Source organism: Leucoraja erinacea, chromosome 10, assembly GCF_028641065.1.
Source record: "Leucoraja erinacea ecotype New England chromosome 10, Leri_hhj_1, whole genome shotgun sequence".
Lineage (NCBI taxonomy): Eukaryota > Metazoa > Chordata > Chondrichthyes > Rajiformes > Rajidae > Leucoraja > Leucoraja erinaceus.
In genome coordinates, this window is record NC_073386.1 from 26,880,614 (window position 1) to 26,894,280 (window position 13,667).

The 13,667-nt window shown below is 39.0% G+C and overlaps 1 protein-coding gene across 5 annotated transcripts in view; it reads right to left on the reverse strand.

Moving 5' to 3' along the window:
* Positions 1-7,830: 7,830 nt before the first annotated feature.
* The window catches only part of elavl4 (ELAV like neuron-specific RNA binding protein 4), a 100,830-nt gene continuing 94,993 nt past the window's right edge, over positions 7,831-13,667 (reverse strand). For 3 of the 5 annotated variants that reach the window (XM_055641805.1, XM_055641806.1, XM_055641804.1), the window contains exons 6-7: positions 11,277-11,315; positions 7,831-10,252 (exon numbers count right to left, since the gene is read on the reverse strand). In XM_055641805.1, coding sequence (XP_055497780.1) covers positions 9,925-10,252; positions 11,277-11,315 — 367 coding nt within the window. In that variant the 3' untranslated portion in view covers positions 7,831-9,924. The remainder of the gene's footprint in view (positions 10,253-11,276; positions 11,316-13,667) is intronic. The other 2 variants (XM_055641808.1, XM_055641807.1) reach the window with 1 other exon arrangement.

Sequence of the window (13,667 nt, forward strand, 5' to 3'; positions counted from 1 at the left end):
TGTTAATATTCAGTGAAAATTAGGCTTCTGTGTAATAGATATATTCTAATTTAATACCGTATGTGGGCTGACATTGTTTTATAATGTTAGTCATCCCTGCGTTCTTTGTTCTGGATGCTCCCAGATGGCATTCCGTTTAAGAGTATGTCTTTTCCTTTGCCTGCCCTTTGGCAGTACTGCATTGTGACAGGGCAGAACACATCAAAATTAAAATCTTGCCAATTTTTCCTTTTTTGGAGAGGCATTGCATCTTTGCCAATTCTTGCCTCTTAACAACCCAAATGAGATCATCAATTTGACATTTAGGAGAAGATTGAGTGCAATTAACAGCTGCAGCTGAGTTGTTCAAAATCTGATGCAGTGCTGTGATACTTTATGCCATCTGGCCATTACTTTTTTAACTTAAAACTAAAAGCTTCTTTTAAAAAAAATACATGCAAAATCCCAAATTATGCACCACATTCATTTTTATTCACTAGTTTTAAAGTATGAAATCTATTTAGAGATGACAATTAATTTTAATTAAAGATGATAGGGTGTTTAAGAAGACATTTTGGTGCACTTGCCATCAAAAACCAAAGCAATGAGATAAAAATTGGGACATCATGGTGCAGCTGTACAAAATATTGTTGTATGGATTAGAATTCTGGTTGTTCTACTGCGGGTAAGATGTGGTGTGTAGAGTGCAGTAGAGATTCATCAGGAAGGAGGGCTGTAGGTATGAAGAGAGGTTGGATAGGCTGGGTTTATTCTTATTGAATGTCGAAGGCTGGGACATGACGTTATAGAGGACCTCGTAGAGAAGACACCATACATCTACAACCATTTTCTCGAACTTCTACAGAAAGTATTCTGTAAAAGGTATGCAGTCCTGGTTGCCGCATTTGTAGGAAGAATGCAGAGGCTTTGAAAAGGGTGCAGAGGAGATTTACCACCTGGATTAGCGGATATTTCCTACAGGAAGAGGTTGGACAGACTTGGAGTATTTTCTTTGGAATGTCGGAGGTTTCGGGGAGATCTGATAGATGTAGAATTATGAGAGACATGGATAGGGTAGAGTCAGAACTTTTTCCCCCAAGATGAAAAAAATCATGTATTAGAGGGCATAGATTTAAGATAAGAGGGGCAAAGTTTAAAAGAGCAACATTTTTACACAGAGGGAGGTGAGTGCCTGGAACGGCTGGTGTTGCAGAACTGCTGGGTGTGGTGGTTGAGGCAGAGTGCTGAGCTAACAAGCAAGTCAGTTTCAAACCCAGAGACGGAGCAGCAGCAGCAGGAAGTTTCAAATAAAGTTATTGGGGTAGTTGGGAACAAAGTGATACAGGATCACGTGATGTGCAGAGCTGCATGCTGTGGAAGCGGGTGCATCCTATTGTGGTTACTTGTGACCACATCTGCAGCAGGTGTTGGTCGCTCGATGAAGGCAGGCTCAAAGCTGATGATCTGTAATCTGAGTTTCAAACACTAAAACACATCATGTACAGGGAGAATTACCTGGACACAGTGTTGCAGGAGATAGTCACACCTGATTCACTATGTCCAATTTGGTCTGTGGGCAGGAGAGTGTTTGACTGCGATTGAGGCAGGTAGGGGTATCCAAGAAGCAGTGTTGGATGAGCCTCAACCCTTGAGCTTGCCTAACTGAGATTCTTGTTCCCTGAGCAGTCGAGAGTGGGCGCCATATGATGAGCAATTTTACCATTGGCACAATAGATCAGGGAAGCATTCAAGAGGGGGGAGAAAGATACACATAATTGTAATTGGGGAGTGTACAGAGGGGAATAGACACAAAGGATCAAGGGTCCTGAAGGCTGTGCTGAGTCCGGGACAGCCCATATGACTTAGAAACATGGAAATAGGTGCAGTAGGCCATTCGAGCCTGCACCGCCATTCAATATGATCATGGCTGATCATCCAACTCAGTATCCTGTACCTGCCTACTCTCCATACCCCCTGATCCCTTTAGCCACAAGGGCCACATCTAACTCCCTCTTAAATATAGCCAATAAACTGGCCTCAACTACCTTCTGTGGCAGAGAATTCCAAAGATTCACCACTCTCTGTGTGAAAAATGTTTTCCTCATCTCGGTCCTAAAAGATTTCCCCCTTACCCTTAAACTGTGACCCCTTGTTCTGGACTTTCCTAACATCGGGATCAATCTTCCTACATCTAGCCTGTCCAAATAAGTTTCTATAAGATCCCCCCTCAATCTTCTAAATTCTAGCGAGTACAAGCCGAGTCTATCCAGTCTTTCTTCATATGAAAGTCCTGACATCCCAGGAATCAGTCTGGTGAACCTTCTCTGTAATCCCTCTATGGCAAGAATGTCTTTCCGCAGATTAGGAGACCAAAACTGTACGCAATACTCCAGGTGTGGTGTCACCAAGACCCTGTACAACTGCAGTAGAACCTCCCTGCTCCTATACTCAAATCCTTTTGCTATGAGGAATTACAAAGGAATTTAGAGTGGGAGGGGAAAGATCCAGTTGTTGTAGTCCATGCTGAGGGAGTTTGAGCACTAGGGACTAAATTAAAAGCAGAACCCAACAGGTAATAATCTCTGGATTGCTACCTGAGCCACGAGCAAATTGGCATAAAGTCGATAAGATTAGAGAGTTAAACTCAAATATTGCTGTAAGAAATTTGGGTTTGAATTTGTGGGACATTGGCATCAGTGTTGGGAAAGGAGGGAGCTGTTCTGATGGGACCAACGCCACCTGAACCCTGTTGGGACCAGGGTCCTGGCTAATCGCATATCTAGGGCTGTACATAATGCTTTAAGCTAAAAGGTGGGGGTGGGCTCAACAGACTGGAAAAGTATGAATAACATTAAAGGGAAGGAAAGCACAGGAGAGGTTACTGAAGTCACTGGAATAAGATTATAGGACAGAAAGTTTAGAAATGGACAAGTCCCACGTCAGACAACATGGGGACCAATTTGAGAAGAGGGGTGGCGAATACAGAAAAAAAGGTGTTATATTTAAATGCATGCAGTATACAAAACAAGGCGGATGATCTTATAGTGTGGTAGAAATTGGCCGGTACCATTTTATGGGCATCACAGAGTCGTGGCTGACAGAGGATCAGAGCTGGGAGCTGAATATCGAAGGATACACATCCTATTGGGGAGGCAAGTGGGCAGAGGCAGTGGGGGTAGCTCTATTGATAAGGAACAAAATCCAATCCTTAGCAAGAAACAACATAATAGAAGATGTACAATTGTTGTGGGTAGAGTTAAAAAAACTGCAAGGGTAAAAAGAACCTGATGGGAGTTATATACAGGCCGGATGTAGGGCACAAATTACATCAGTAAATAGAAAAGGCATATAAGAAAGGCAATTTTGCAATGATCATAGACACAAAATGCTGGAGTAACTCAGCAGGACAGTCTGAAGAAGGTTCTCAACCCGAAACGTCACACATTCCTCTCCAGGGATGCTGCCTGCCCCGTTGAGTTACTCCAGCATTTTGTGTTTATCTTTGGTTTAAACCAGCATCTACAGTTCCTTCCTACACATTACAGTGGTCATGGTGGATTTCAATGTACAGATACACTCGGAAAGTCAGGTTGGTACTGTATTCATAGCAAAAGGATTTGAGTATAGGAGCAGGGAGGTTCTACTGCAGTCGTACAGGGTCTTGGTGAGACCACACCTGGAGTATGGCGTACAGTTTTGGCCTCCTAATCTGAGGAAAGACATTCTTGCCATAGAGGGAGTACAGAGAAGGTTCACCAGACTGATTCCTGGGATGTCAGGACTTTCATATGAAGAAAGACTGGATAAACTCGGTTTGTACTCGCTAGAATTTAGAAGGTTGAGGGGGGATCTTATAGAAACGTACAAAATTCTTAAGGGGTTGGACAGGCTAGATGCAGGAAGATTGTTCCCGATGTTGGGGAAGTCCAGAACAAGGGGTCACAGTTTAAGGATAAAGGGGAAATCTTTTAGGACCGAGATGAGGAAAACTTTTTTCACACAGAGAGTGGTGAATCTCTGGAATTCTCTGCCGCAGAAGGTAGTTGAGGCCAGTTCATTGGCTATATTTAAGAGGAAGTTAGATATGGCCCTTGTGGCTAAAGGGATCAGGGGGTATGGAGAGAAGGCAGGAACAGGATACTGAGTTGGATGATCAGCCATGATCATATTGAATGGCGGTGCAGGCTCGAAGGGCCGAATGGCCTACTCCTGCACCTATTTTCTATGTATCCCAGGAGAAGGAATCTGTAGAATCCCAAGGAAATGGTTTTTAGAGGGTATTAGCTCTAAAGAGAAAATGTACAAACTTGGATTGTTTTCTCCGAAGCATAGGATGCTGGGGAGACCTGATAGACATAAGAGTCATCGATACACCACCTGTCTGATGTACAAAGCTATATTTCCCTTATTGCATATAGGAATACATTGAATCACAGTGGGCATATCTTTAAAATGAGGGGAGCAAATTTTAAAGATGTGCAGGGCTGATATTTTGTGCAGAGTGGTGGGTGCACTGATGGGTGGAGGAAATGAAGGAGTATGGATCACATGCAGGCAGAAGAGATTTGATTAACTTGGCATTGTGTTTGGATTGGACAATGAGCCTGTTCCTATGCTGTGCAGCTATTTTTATCTTCATTTCTTGGTATCTTATTTGGATACATTGAATGTCATACAGGAATGAACATAAATCACAAACAAAGGTAATTTAGAAAAATGCAGACTTTTTAGTTTTTTATTTGCTGACAAGTTAATAAACAATTTTAGAAAATAATTCAACAGTTAAAAAACTATAATGAAAAGTAATGGGAGAAAAGGGGCGTTGTCTGTGTATTAATGACATAAATCATCAGTGAATTATTAGTCTGTGGGTTAAATTTCAAGTTGAGACACTTGAGCGAAATTGTTTGGACCCTTACAACACTGAGGGAGTACTGTTGAGGATCCAGTCTCTTGTTTTAAAGAAGAGCAGTAGAGTTATTCTCCAGTGCCAATGTTTATCAATCAAGTGCACTAAAACAGATTATTCATTATTCTGTTTGCTAGAGCCCGATAAATAGAAATTGTATTACTGGTATATCATTAAACAGTATTATAGTGGGTGAAATGTACTTTTGAATAAATTGATGCTATGAATGGTGCTTAGCATAATTCCCAAACTGTGAATGAAATCATGTTCTTTGATTAATTTAAGGCTTATTTCACTGGAAACAAATTGGAGTGCTGGTTTTTAATTAAAAATGTCAGTTATTCCTGAACTAAAGTATGAGATTATATACCTAGATAACTTTTTTCTTCTGTGATGAACTGTAAATAAAAAGTCAATGCTGGAACCTCGCTGCAGATTCCAATGCTGGGAAACTTGCTACGTCCGTGAATAGGGGAGCGAATCAAAATCTTAGGTTAAAAACTCATCAGAACTATGTCAATTTTTATTTCAGATTTCCAACATTTGCAGTTTTTCTTTCACTTATGTGATGTGCCACTGTGCGATATAACAAATGTTGTGATTACTGTAATTCATTGTGTCAAGTATTTCTGGATATCATTGCTGCTGTAAATGTCAAATTTACTGTAGAATCATCAGTGAACAGTGTATGATCATATTAAACACTTCAATTGTTGATTTTGTTCTGCAAAAAGATTTGTGTTTAATGCCAATACTGTATGCTACTGTCGTTATTAATTGGGAAAACTAAAAACAATGTTCGAATTACAGGAAAACTTTGAAAATCCATTGCCCGTAAAGCAATCCTAATGAATGGGCCTCTAGCTCACCGGGTGATGATTGCCACATTTCCCATCGGTCTGCCAGGTTTAATGCTGATAAATGTGAGGTGCTACACCTTGGCAGGACAAATCAAAATAGGACGTACATGGTAAATGGTAGGGAATTGAAGAATACAGTTGAACAGAGGGATCTGGGTATAACCGTGCATAGTTCCTTGAAGGTGGAATCTCATATAGATAGGGTGGTAAAGAAAGCTTTTGGTATGCTAGCCTTTATAAATCAGAGCATTGAGTATAGAAGCTGGGATGTAATGTTAAAATTGTACAAGACATTGGTGAGACCAAATCTGGAGTATGGTGTACAATTTTGGTCGCCCAATTTTAGGAAGGATGTCAACAAAATAGAGAGAGTACAGAGGAGATTTACTAGAATGTTGCCTGGATTTCAACAACTAAGTTACAGAGGTAGGTTGAATAAGTTAGGTCTTTATTCTCTGGAGCGCAGAAGGTTAAGGGGGGACCTGATAGAGGTCTTTAAATTGATGAGAGGGATAGACAGAGTTGATGTGGACAAGCTTTTCCCTTTGAGAATAGGGAAGATTCAAACAAGAGGACATGACTTCAGAATTAAGGGACAGAAGTTTAGGGGTAATATGAGGGGGAACTTCTTTACTCAGAGAGTGGTAGCGGTGTGGAATGAGCTTCCAGTGGAAGTGGTGGAGGCAGGTTCATTGGTATCATTTAAAAATAAATTGGATAGGCATATGGATGAGAAGGGAATGGAGGGTTATGGTATGAGTGCAGGCAGGTGGGACTAAGGGGAAAAAAATTTGTTCGGCACGGACTTGTAGGGCCGAGATGGCCTGTTTCCGTGCTGTAATTGTTATATGGTTATATGACTCAAGTTCCTGCACTCTTCTTCCACACACTGGTCCCTGGTACTCATCCTCCCTGTCCACTTGCCAGTGTACCAGCTTTGCAATTTGCTCCACTGTCCTGGGCCCAGGCTCCTGTGCTTCTTTTAAAATTGCAAGGTTCAATGAAATATTACTATCTAACAACGTTCATTGAAAAAAAAGTAAATGAAAATTTTAAACACAGTGGACCGCAGATGCTGAAATCCTGAGCAAACAATAAAGTGCTAAGGAACTTCAGCGGCATCTCAGGAGAGAATGGACAGGTGATGTTTTGGGTTGGAACCTGGATATCAAGGAGAAGTCCCAGCAAAATGTCACCAGCTGCATTTCCCAGCAGAGGAGGGAGGCATGGACTGTAGCAGCTATCTGAGAAAGAAATGTTTTATTACATTCATCAATTCCCTGATTCTATCACTATCTTATTTACAGCAGTCAATCAATTTACATTTTACCTAGCACATTATTGGGTTCTGGAAGACACGAGCAGTTTGTGGAAATTCAGTCACAGGGAAAATGTGCAAATTGTACCAGACAGCACCTTGGAACAACGAGCAGTAGCACTAAATATTGTGCCACATGGTACTTTTCAAAGTAGTCTACTCAAAGTCTCCACACTTCAATCCATAATGCCCACAGTAATTAACCCCCAGAAGTCACCTTTGCCACACCTCTGGGGCTTTGAATGAAGATGGAAGCTACCCCCTTCTCCCTTAAAACAGTAACTCTTCCACTTTTCTGATGTTTTGCTGCTAATGGAGGGTGCACTTCACAGGTATGTGCACAGAAGCTGTGTTCAACTGAGTTTGTCCTGCTGGAAACTGCATAGATACAGTTTCACCATGTATTCCTGTTTGTCATCCATTCCAGAACTGTTTCTTTCGTCTTTTTGGAAATTTGGTGGGAGATCCTTTGGGTCTTATATTTGCACACAACTTTAACACGAAAATGGGTGGTCCAATTTCAAGACCTGTGAGTTTTGACATTTTCCATGGTGTGATTGTTGGATCCTGGGTAACAATGTCAATTCTTCCTTCGCTAGCTTCTCAGACCAATTTGCCATCCTACACACGTGTTAGGAACCACTACAATGAGAACCACACATATAACAAAACTATCATTGAAAAATACCATTAGGCTTCTGAAACACAATCCACCAGTGAAACAACTCGTAAGATCATAAAAATATAGCAATTGGAGCACGGTACTCTGCACACGTCAGTTTATTGTTTGACATTAAAAGTACAAATAATTCAACACAACAGTTTTATGAAAAAACATTTACAGCTGTATTCAGAAATAATCTAAATTAGCTATGCTAACAATAAGTCATTCATAATTTGTGAAATTTTACTGCCTGGTCCTAGAAATATTTTAATTAAACAAACACATTGTAGAGAAAATTTTACATGCCTTCCCCACTAATGCTTAGTAAATACTGCAAACTCTCCCAGCAATTCAACTCATTCACAGCAGATGGTAATATATAATCCCTGAAAACCGTTTGAGGGTTCTGTCAAAATTTTAGTTCAGCATTTTTAAAGTAATACATTATATGCTTGCACACTTGCTCTTTGTAAATCCATCTTCAGTGTAAAAGTATTTCCTCTACATGCAATTAGTGGGTTTAGCATTGAAAAATGCACAAAATAAGCACATTAACCATAACAACGATACTAATAAGACAACTTTATTGAAAAGTTTATTAACAAGACAAAAGCAATAGCAAATTTAACTATCGACTATATTATGCATAGCGAGTTACTGTTCTAGTATACAGGGAAGAGCATGACCTTTTGACTCTTACAAGCACAACATACTAAAATTATCAGTGCACTGGACAAAGGAGCGGACTCCCTCAGCCATTTTGTTCCCTTAGCTCTCCGCATAATGGAAAATAAAAGCAATTTGTCCATCCCTAATATTAAGAAAAATATTCACAACCAACATGACAATATATTAAACAATATTTTGTATTTCTGCACTAGTAAATATTTAGATACTTCAGTTCACAGTATCATTTGGAACCATTTTGCCATTGTAACAAAACAATCAAATTCTTACAACTTAGAAATAAAATAAAATCAATCTTTAAGAAATAGACACAAATGTAAGAAGCATCTTTCTATTGGATAAAACAACTAACTAGCAAAATTTGGTTTGGCAATATGCATCAGATCAGCAACAAATTAAATAACCGATAAAGTGAAACAAATGCCAATGATATGCTGTTTGCCAAAATGGAATATTAAAGGCTGAAATGTAATCGTCATCAACAAATTCAACATAAACAATTAACATCAGTGTGAATAAAACAAGAAATGCTCGTATTTTTATTTGGAGTTAAGATATGTAATCTCATTAGCACCTAGCTACTGCTTCAAGGAAGTTTTGGCATTTATTTTAGGAAAAAAAAAATCAGCAATTTTATGGCATTGCCTAACTGTTACTGATGACTTAAAAAAAACGTTTAGCGTCTAATCTCCTTGCTTTTGGATTTTGACTGTGGGGGAACTGTGTGCCTGGGGAGATCACTCCCTGCTATTTTGTTATGAAAGATATGAACATCATGTTTTTTTCCCCATCGTTCAGAAAAACAATCTACAGCCCAAATTTAAACATACATCTTGATCCTCAAAAGTATCAGTACAGTATGACTGTGACAAAATTGTCATTTTCCCCTGTATAAGTCAGTCAAAATATTCATTTTCAAATCCAGATCCTGTAAAAATCCCTTTTTTAAATATAAAAATAGATCTTTTGAAACCCATTTTCAGCAAAGAGACCAACTCTTTGGCAACATTGTTTAAATTATGTCATCAGGTATCCCCCTTTCCAACCAGGTAATATTTGATGTTTACATGATACAAAGAAAAGGGAATAACTAAAACATCTGCAAAAGCGCATCAGCAGATCCGTTTTTTTGAAATATGGGGTGGAAGGGGTGCTGTTATAATTAATCAATTTTGATGTATTCTTTTTGAAATTTATTTTTTGTAAAAATGTCAATTTTTCTTCATCTTTTTAAATTGAGAATGGGTGACTTAAAAAGGTCCACCAAAGGCAGGAAAAGTAGCAGGCTGGGTAAAAATTCCTGCACACGTTATCTATGTATAATTTGAACAAGAGCTATGAAAGAACATTCAATGCATCAAAGTTTTCTAGCATTATAAAATCATTTCCTGCTTCATCACAGAATATTTTATGTTAATACTCAGGCAACAATGGCTTATGAAGTCCATCTTCAAGATAAGCCTTTTAAAGTTCCATTTGTTCTTGAATTTAACACTAAATTGGTTCTTCAAGATTTGTGGGTTTTGTTGGTTTTAAATGATACTTGCAGAACTCTATCACCCAAGCGATATCCATTCAAGCTTGCAATTGCCATGGCTGCCTCATCATAGTTTGTCATGGTGACAAACCCAAATCCCTTGCACTTGTTTGTGTTAAAATCACGAATGACCTTGACGTTGTTGACGGCTCCAAATGGTCCAAAAAGCTGCCAGAGAACACTTTCATCTGAATCAGGAGAGAGGTTGTAGACGAAGATACACCAACCTGTTCCAGTATGTCCAGGAATATTCATTCCAACGAGACTGGTCATGCCATCAATTGTGATGGGTGAGAATCTGTCAAAATTAATTGCTACTTTGAGATACAATCAACCTATAATTTGTCATATCAGATATATTTTAACAGGAAATTTGATTCAGTTATAACACATTATAGTTGATCCATTAGCATAATTGCTATAATATATTTAACAACCCAATATTATATTGTTACTTTATTGTAACTAGTTAAAGTTTATAATTCAAAATTAATTTAAACATTTATTAGATGTAATTTTTGAGAAAGCATTTAAAAATCAGCAATAATCATGACAAATATTTTAGTCTGTTGAAGCTTCAAACTCAGTTTTTATGTATAAAATCATTTGATGTTTGTGGATTTCTATTTAACATTGTAAATATAAATAATATAATCCAAATTTATTTTTCATTGACCAAAGATCGATTTATTTTGTTCTAACACCCGCTTCCCATTGTTGTATAAAAATGTTGCTTAAAAATTTAGGCCTCAATCTTGCCTTAAAACTCACAACTCTGTGTTTGAAGCTCTCACAAACTATAATGTAATTTAATCTTGTTAACAAAATAGAGGAAAAAAATTACTGGGAAGTACTGAACTGTGAAAACTCCAAATGTAGTGATAGAGGTGCATACAGCGGCCTTTATTCAACTGAGGAATTAATGAAAATTCAAAAACTTCCAATAAGTAATAATTTTTAAACAAGATGAATAAATGTTGGTAAATTTCTGCCTATTTGCACATTAACCATGAGACACAGTATCACTGTGGTTATTTTTCTCCATTAACCTCTAACCAGCAGCAGTGGCCAATCTGCTTGCGGAATAGTCTTTTTGATTCTATTTCATATGCAGCTGTTGCACCTGAATCAACTGAATCGAACAACCTGCAAATTAAAGAAGTGTGCAAACAAGAGTTATGGATCTTTTTAAAGAACCAAAAGAATTGAACTCTGAAACAAAAGTTTAACATGCTGGTGGAAAAAATAAAAATGTTAGTCAAAATAAATTAGCAACATCTGTGCCAACATGGACATCTGGCAGTCTGTGGAGTTCTAATTACCTCTTTACACCATAGGCCATATTAAGCAAATTGTCCAGCCTGAAAAGAGAAGGAGTCCTTGGGTTAATGTTTCACAGATGGCAGCTCATTCAATGGAACACCTGCTAAATGGTCCTGTTTGAGCAAGAGATCTAGAACTACTAAAACACATAATCTAGTAATCATTACTGCCCCACTTAGTTTTTCAAATCTGAGCAGTTGGATTTATTTTTAACATTTTATAAATGGCATTGGTTTAGTTTATTATTGTTATGTGTAACAAGGTACAGTGAAAAGCTTTTGTTTGCATTCTATCCAATCAAAGAAACACATGGATTACAACCAAGCTGTCCACAGTGCGCAGATAAAAGATAGTCCAATAAAAGATAGTCTCCAATTAAGTAGATGGGAGATCAGGATTGCACCCCAGCTGTTGAAAGGATTGTTCAGTTGCCTGATAACAGCTGGGATGAAACTGAACCTGAATCTGGAGGTATGCATTTTCAACTTTCTGTACCTCGATGGGAGAGGGGAGAAGAGGGAGTGACTGGGATGAGACTGGTCCTTGGTTATGCTGGCAGCCTTGCCGAGGGATCGTGAACTGTAGATCGAGTAAATGGAAGGAGGCTGGTTTGCGTGATGGTCTGCACTATGTCCACAATGCTCTGCCATTTCTTGTACTCTTGGATGAAGCTGTACCCAAACAAAGCCCTGAATACGAAATACATTTGGAATTCTACAATAAAAAAAATCAACAAAATTGGATTTGGTGTGTAACAGATATATGACCATCATGAAGTGGGATTATACATTTGGTATGATTTTAATCATACCTTTACTTATAGAATTGTGAGTGGCAGGCAGACTGCTCAATTACCAAAGTAGGCTCAACATTTCATTCCTGTTGCCTGCTATTTTAACAGCTCCGCTTTTGTTTTAGGCATCTGCTAGACACGGATGATGTTCTTGTGATAACATTTAAGCACTGGTCACACTATGTAATTAAAACCTCCAAATCATGCAACAGAAATTTCACCTTCCAATTTGAACTTAATTTTTATTATCCTTATTCTATATTATACAATGTTAATGGTTCTCTCTGGAAAGGTACAAGTACAGTCTGCAAAAAAGCAACTCTGCTAATTCCCCACCCCATTTACAGCCACATGTTCCTCTTCAGATTATTAAAGCTGGTGTCATACCCAAATTCAAGTTCATTTATCCAGCATTCACCCCCCCCCCACCTCCCCTTTAGTCATAGTGTCATAGAGTGACAGTGTGGAAACAGGCGCTTCGGCCCAACTCGCGCACACTGGCCAACAATGTCCCAGCTACCCTAGTCCCACTTGCCTGCGCTTGGCCCATAACCCTCCAAGCCTGTCCTGTTCATGTACCTGTCTAACTGTTTCCAAACGATGGGACAGTCCCAGCCTCTGGCAGCTTGTTCCATACACCCACCACAGTCGATGTGAAAAAGTTACCCCTCAGATTCCTATTAAATCTTTTCCCCTTCACCTTGAACCCATGTCCTCTGGTCCTCGATTTCCCTACTCTGGGTAAAAGACTCTGTGCATCTACCCGATCTATTCCTCTCATGGTTTTGTATACCTCTATAAGATCTCCCCTAATCCTCCTACGCTCCATGGAATAGAGACCCAGCCTACTTAAGCTCACATCCTGTAGTCCTGGGAACATCCTTGGAAATCTTTTCTGAACCTTTTCGTGCTTGACAATATCTTTCCTATAACATGATGCCCAGAACTGAATACAATACTCTAAATGCAGCCTCACCGTCGTCTTATACAACTGCAACATTACATCCCAACTTCTATACTCTATACTTTGACTGATGAACGTCAAAGTGCCAAAAACCTTTTTGACCACCTTATCTACCTGCGACTCGACCTTCAAGGAACCATGTACGTACTCTTAGATCCCTCTGCTCTACAACACTATCCAGAGGCCTACCATTTACTGTGTAGTGCAGATAACCATTTGTTCTGGGAGATATTCCATGCTGCACAGCAGCTGAATGGAACTGTGTGATCGGAAAAACATCAGAAGAAAAAATGTCCTCTGTGCTGACACTCAAACGATTTTGGAACAGTGGAACCTCAGCCATTTAATCCAAGCATGTGATCCAAGGAATGACAATAAGGAGTTTCTGGTTAAAACAAATATTACAACGTAATGCTTGTTTGGAATGAGAAGTGGGGCACAGAAGTTCGACATAAGCAAAATAGGGAATTATTGAGAAAAGTGTTGCCTATGTTGTTGAAAAAAAGAATTAAGAATTCACGCAAGACGGTTATTAACAGATTTCTGCCATAAATTCCCGTTTTGGGGCAATTACTGTTCAAGTTCACTGGATTGTCTGCTACGGGAAGCTCTTGCAGTTACCACCTGTGTTGT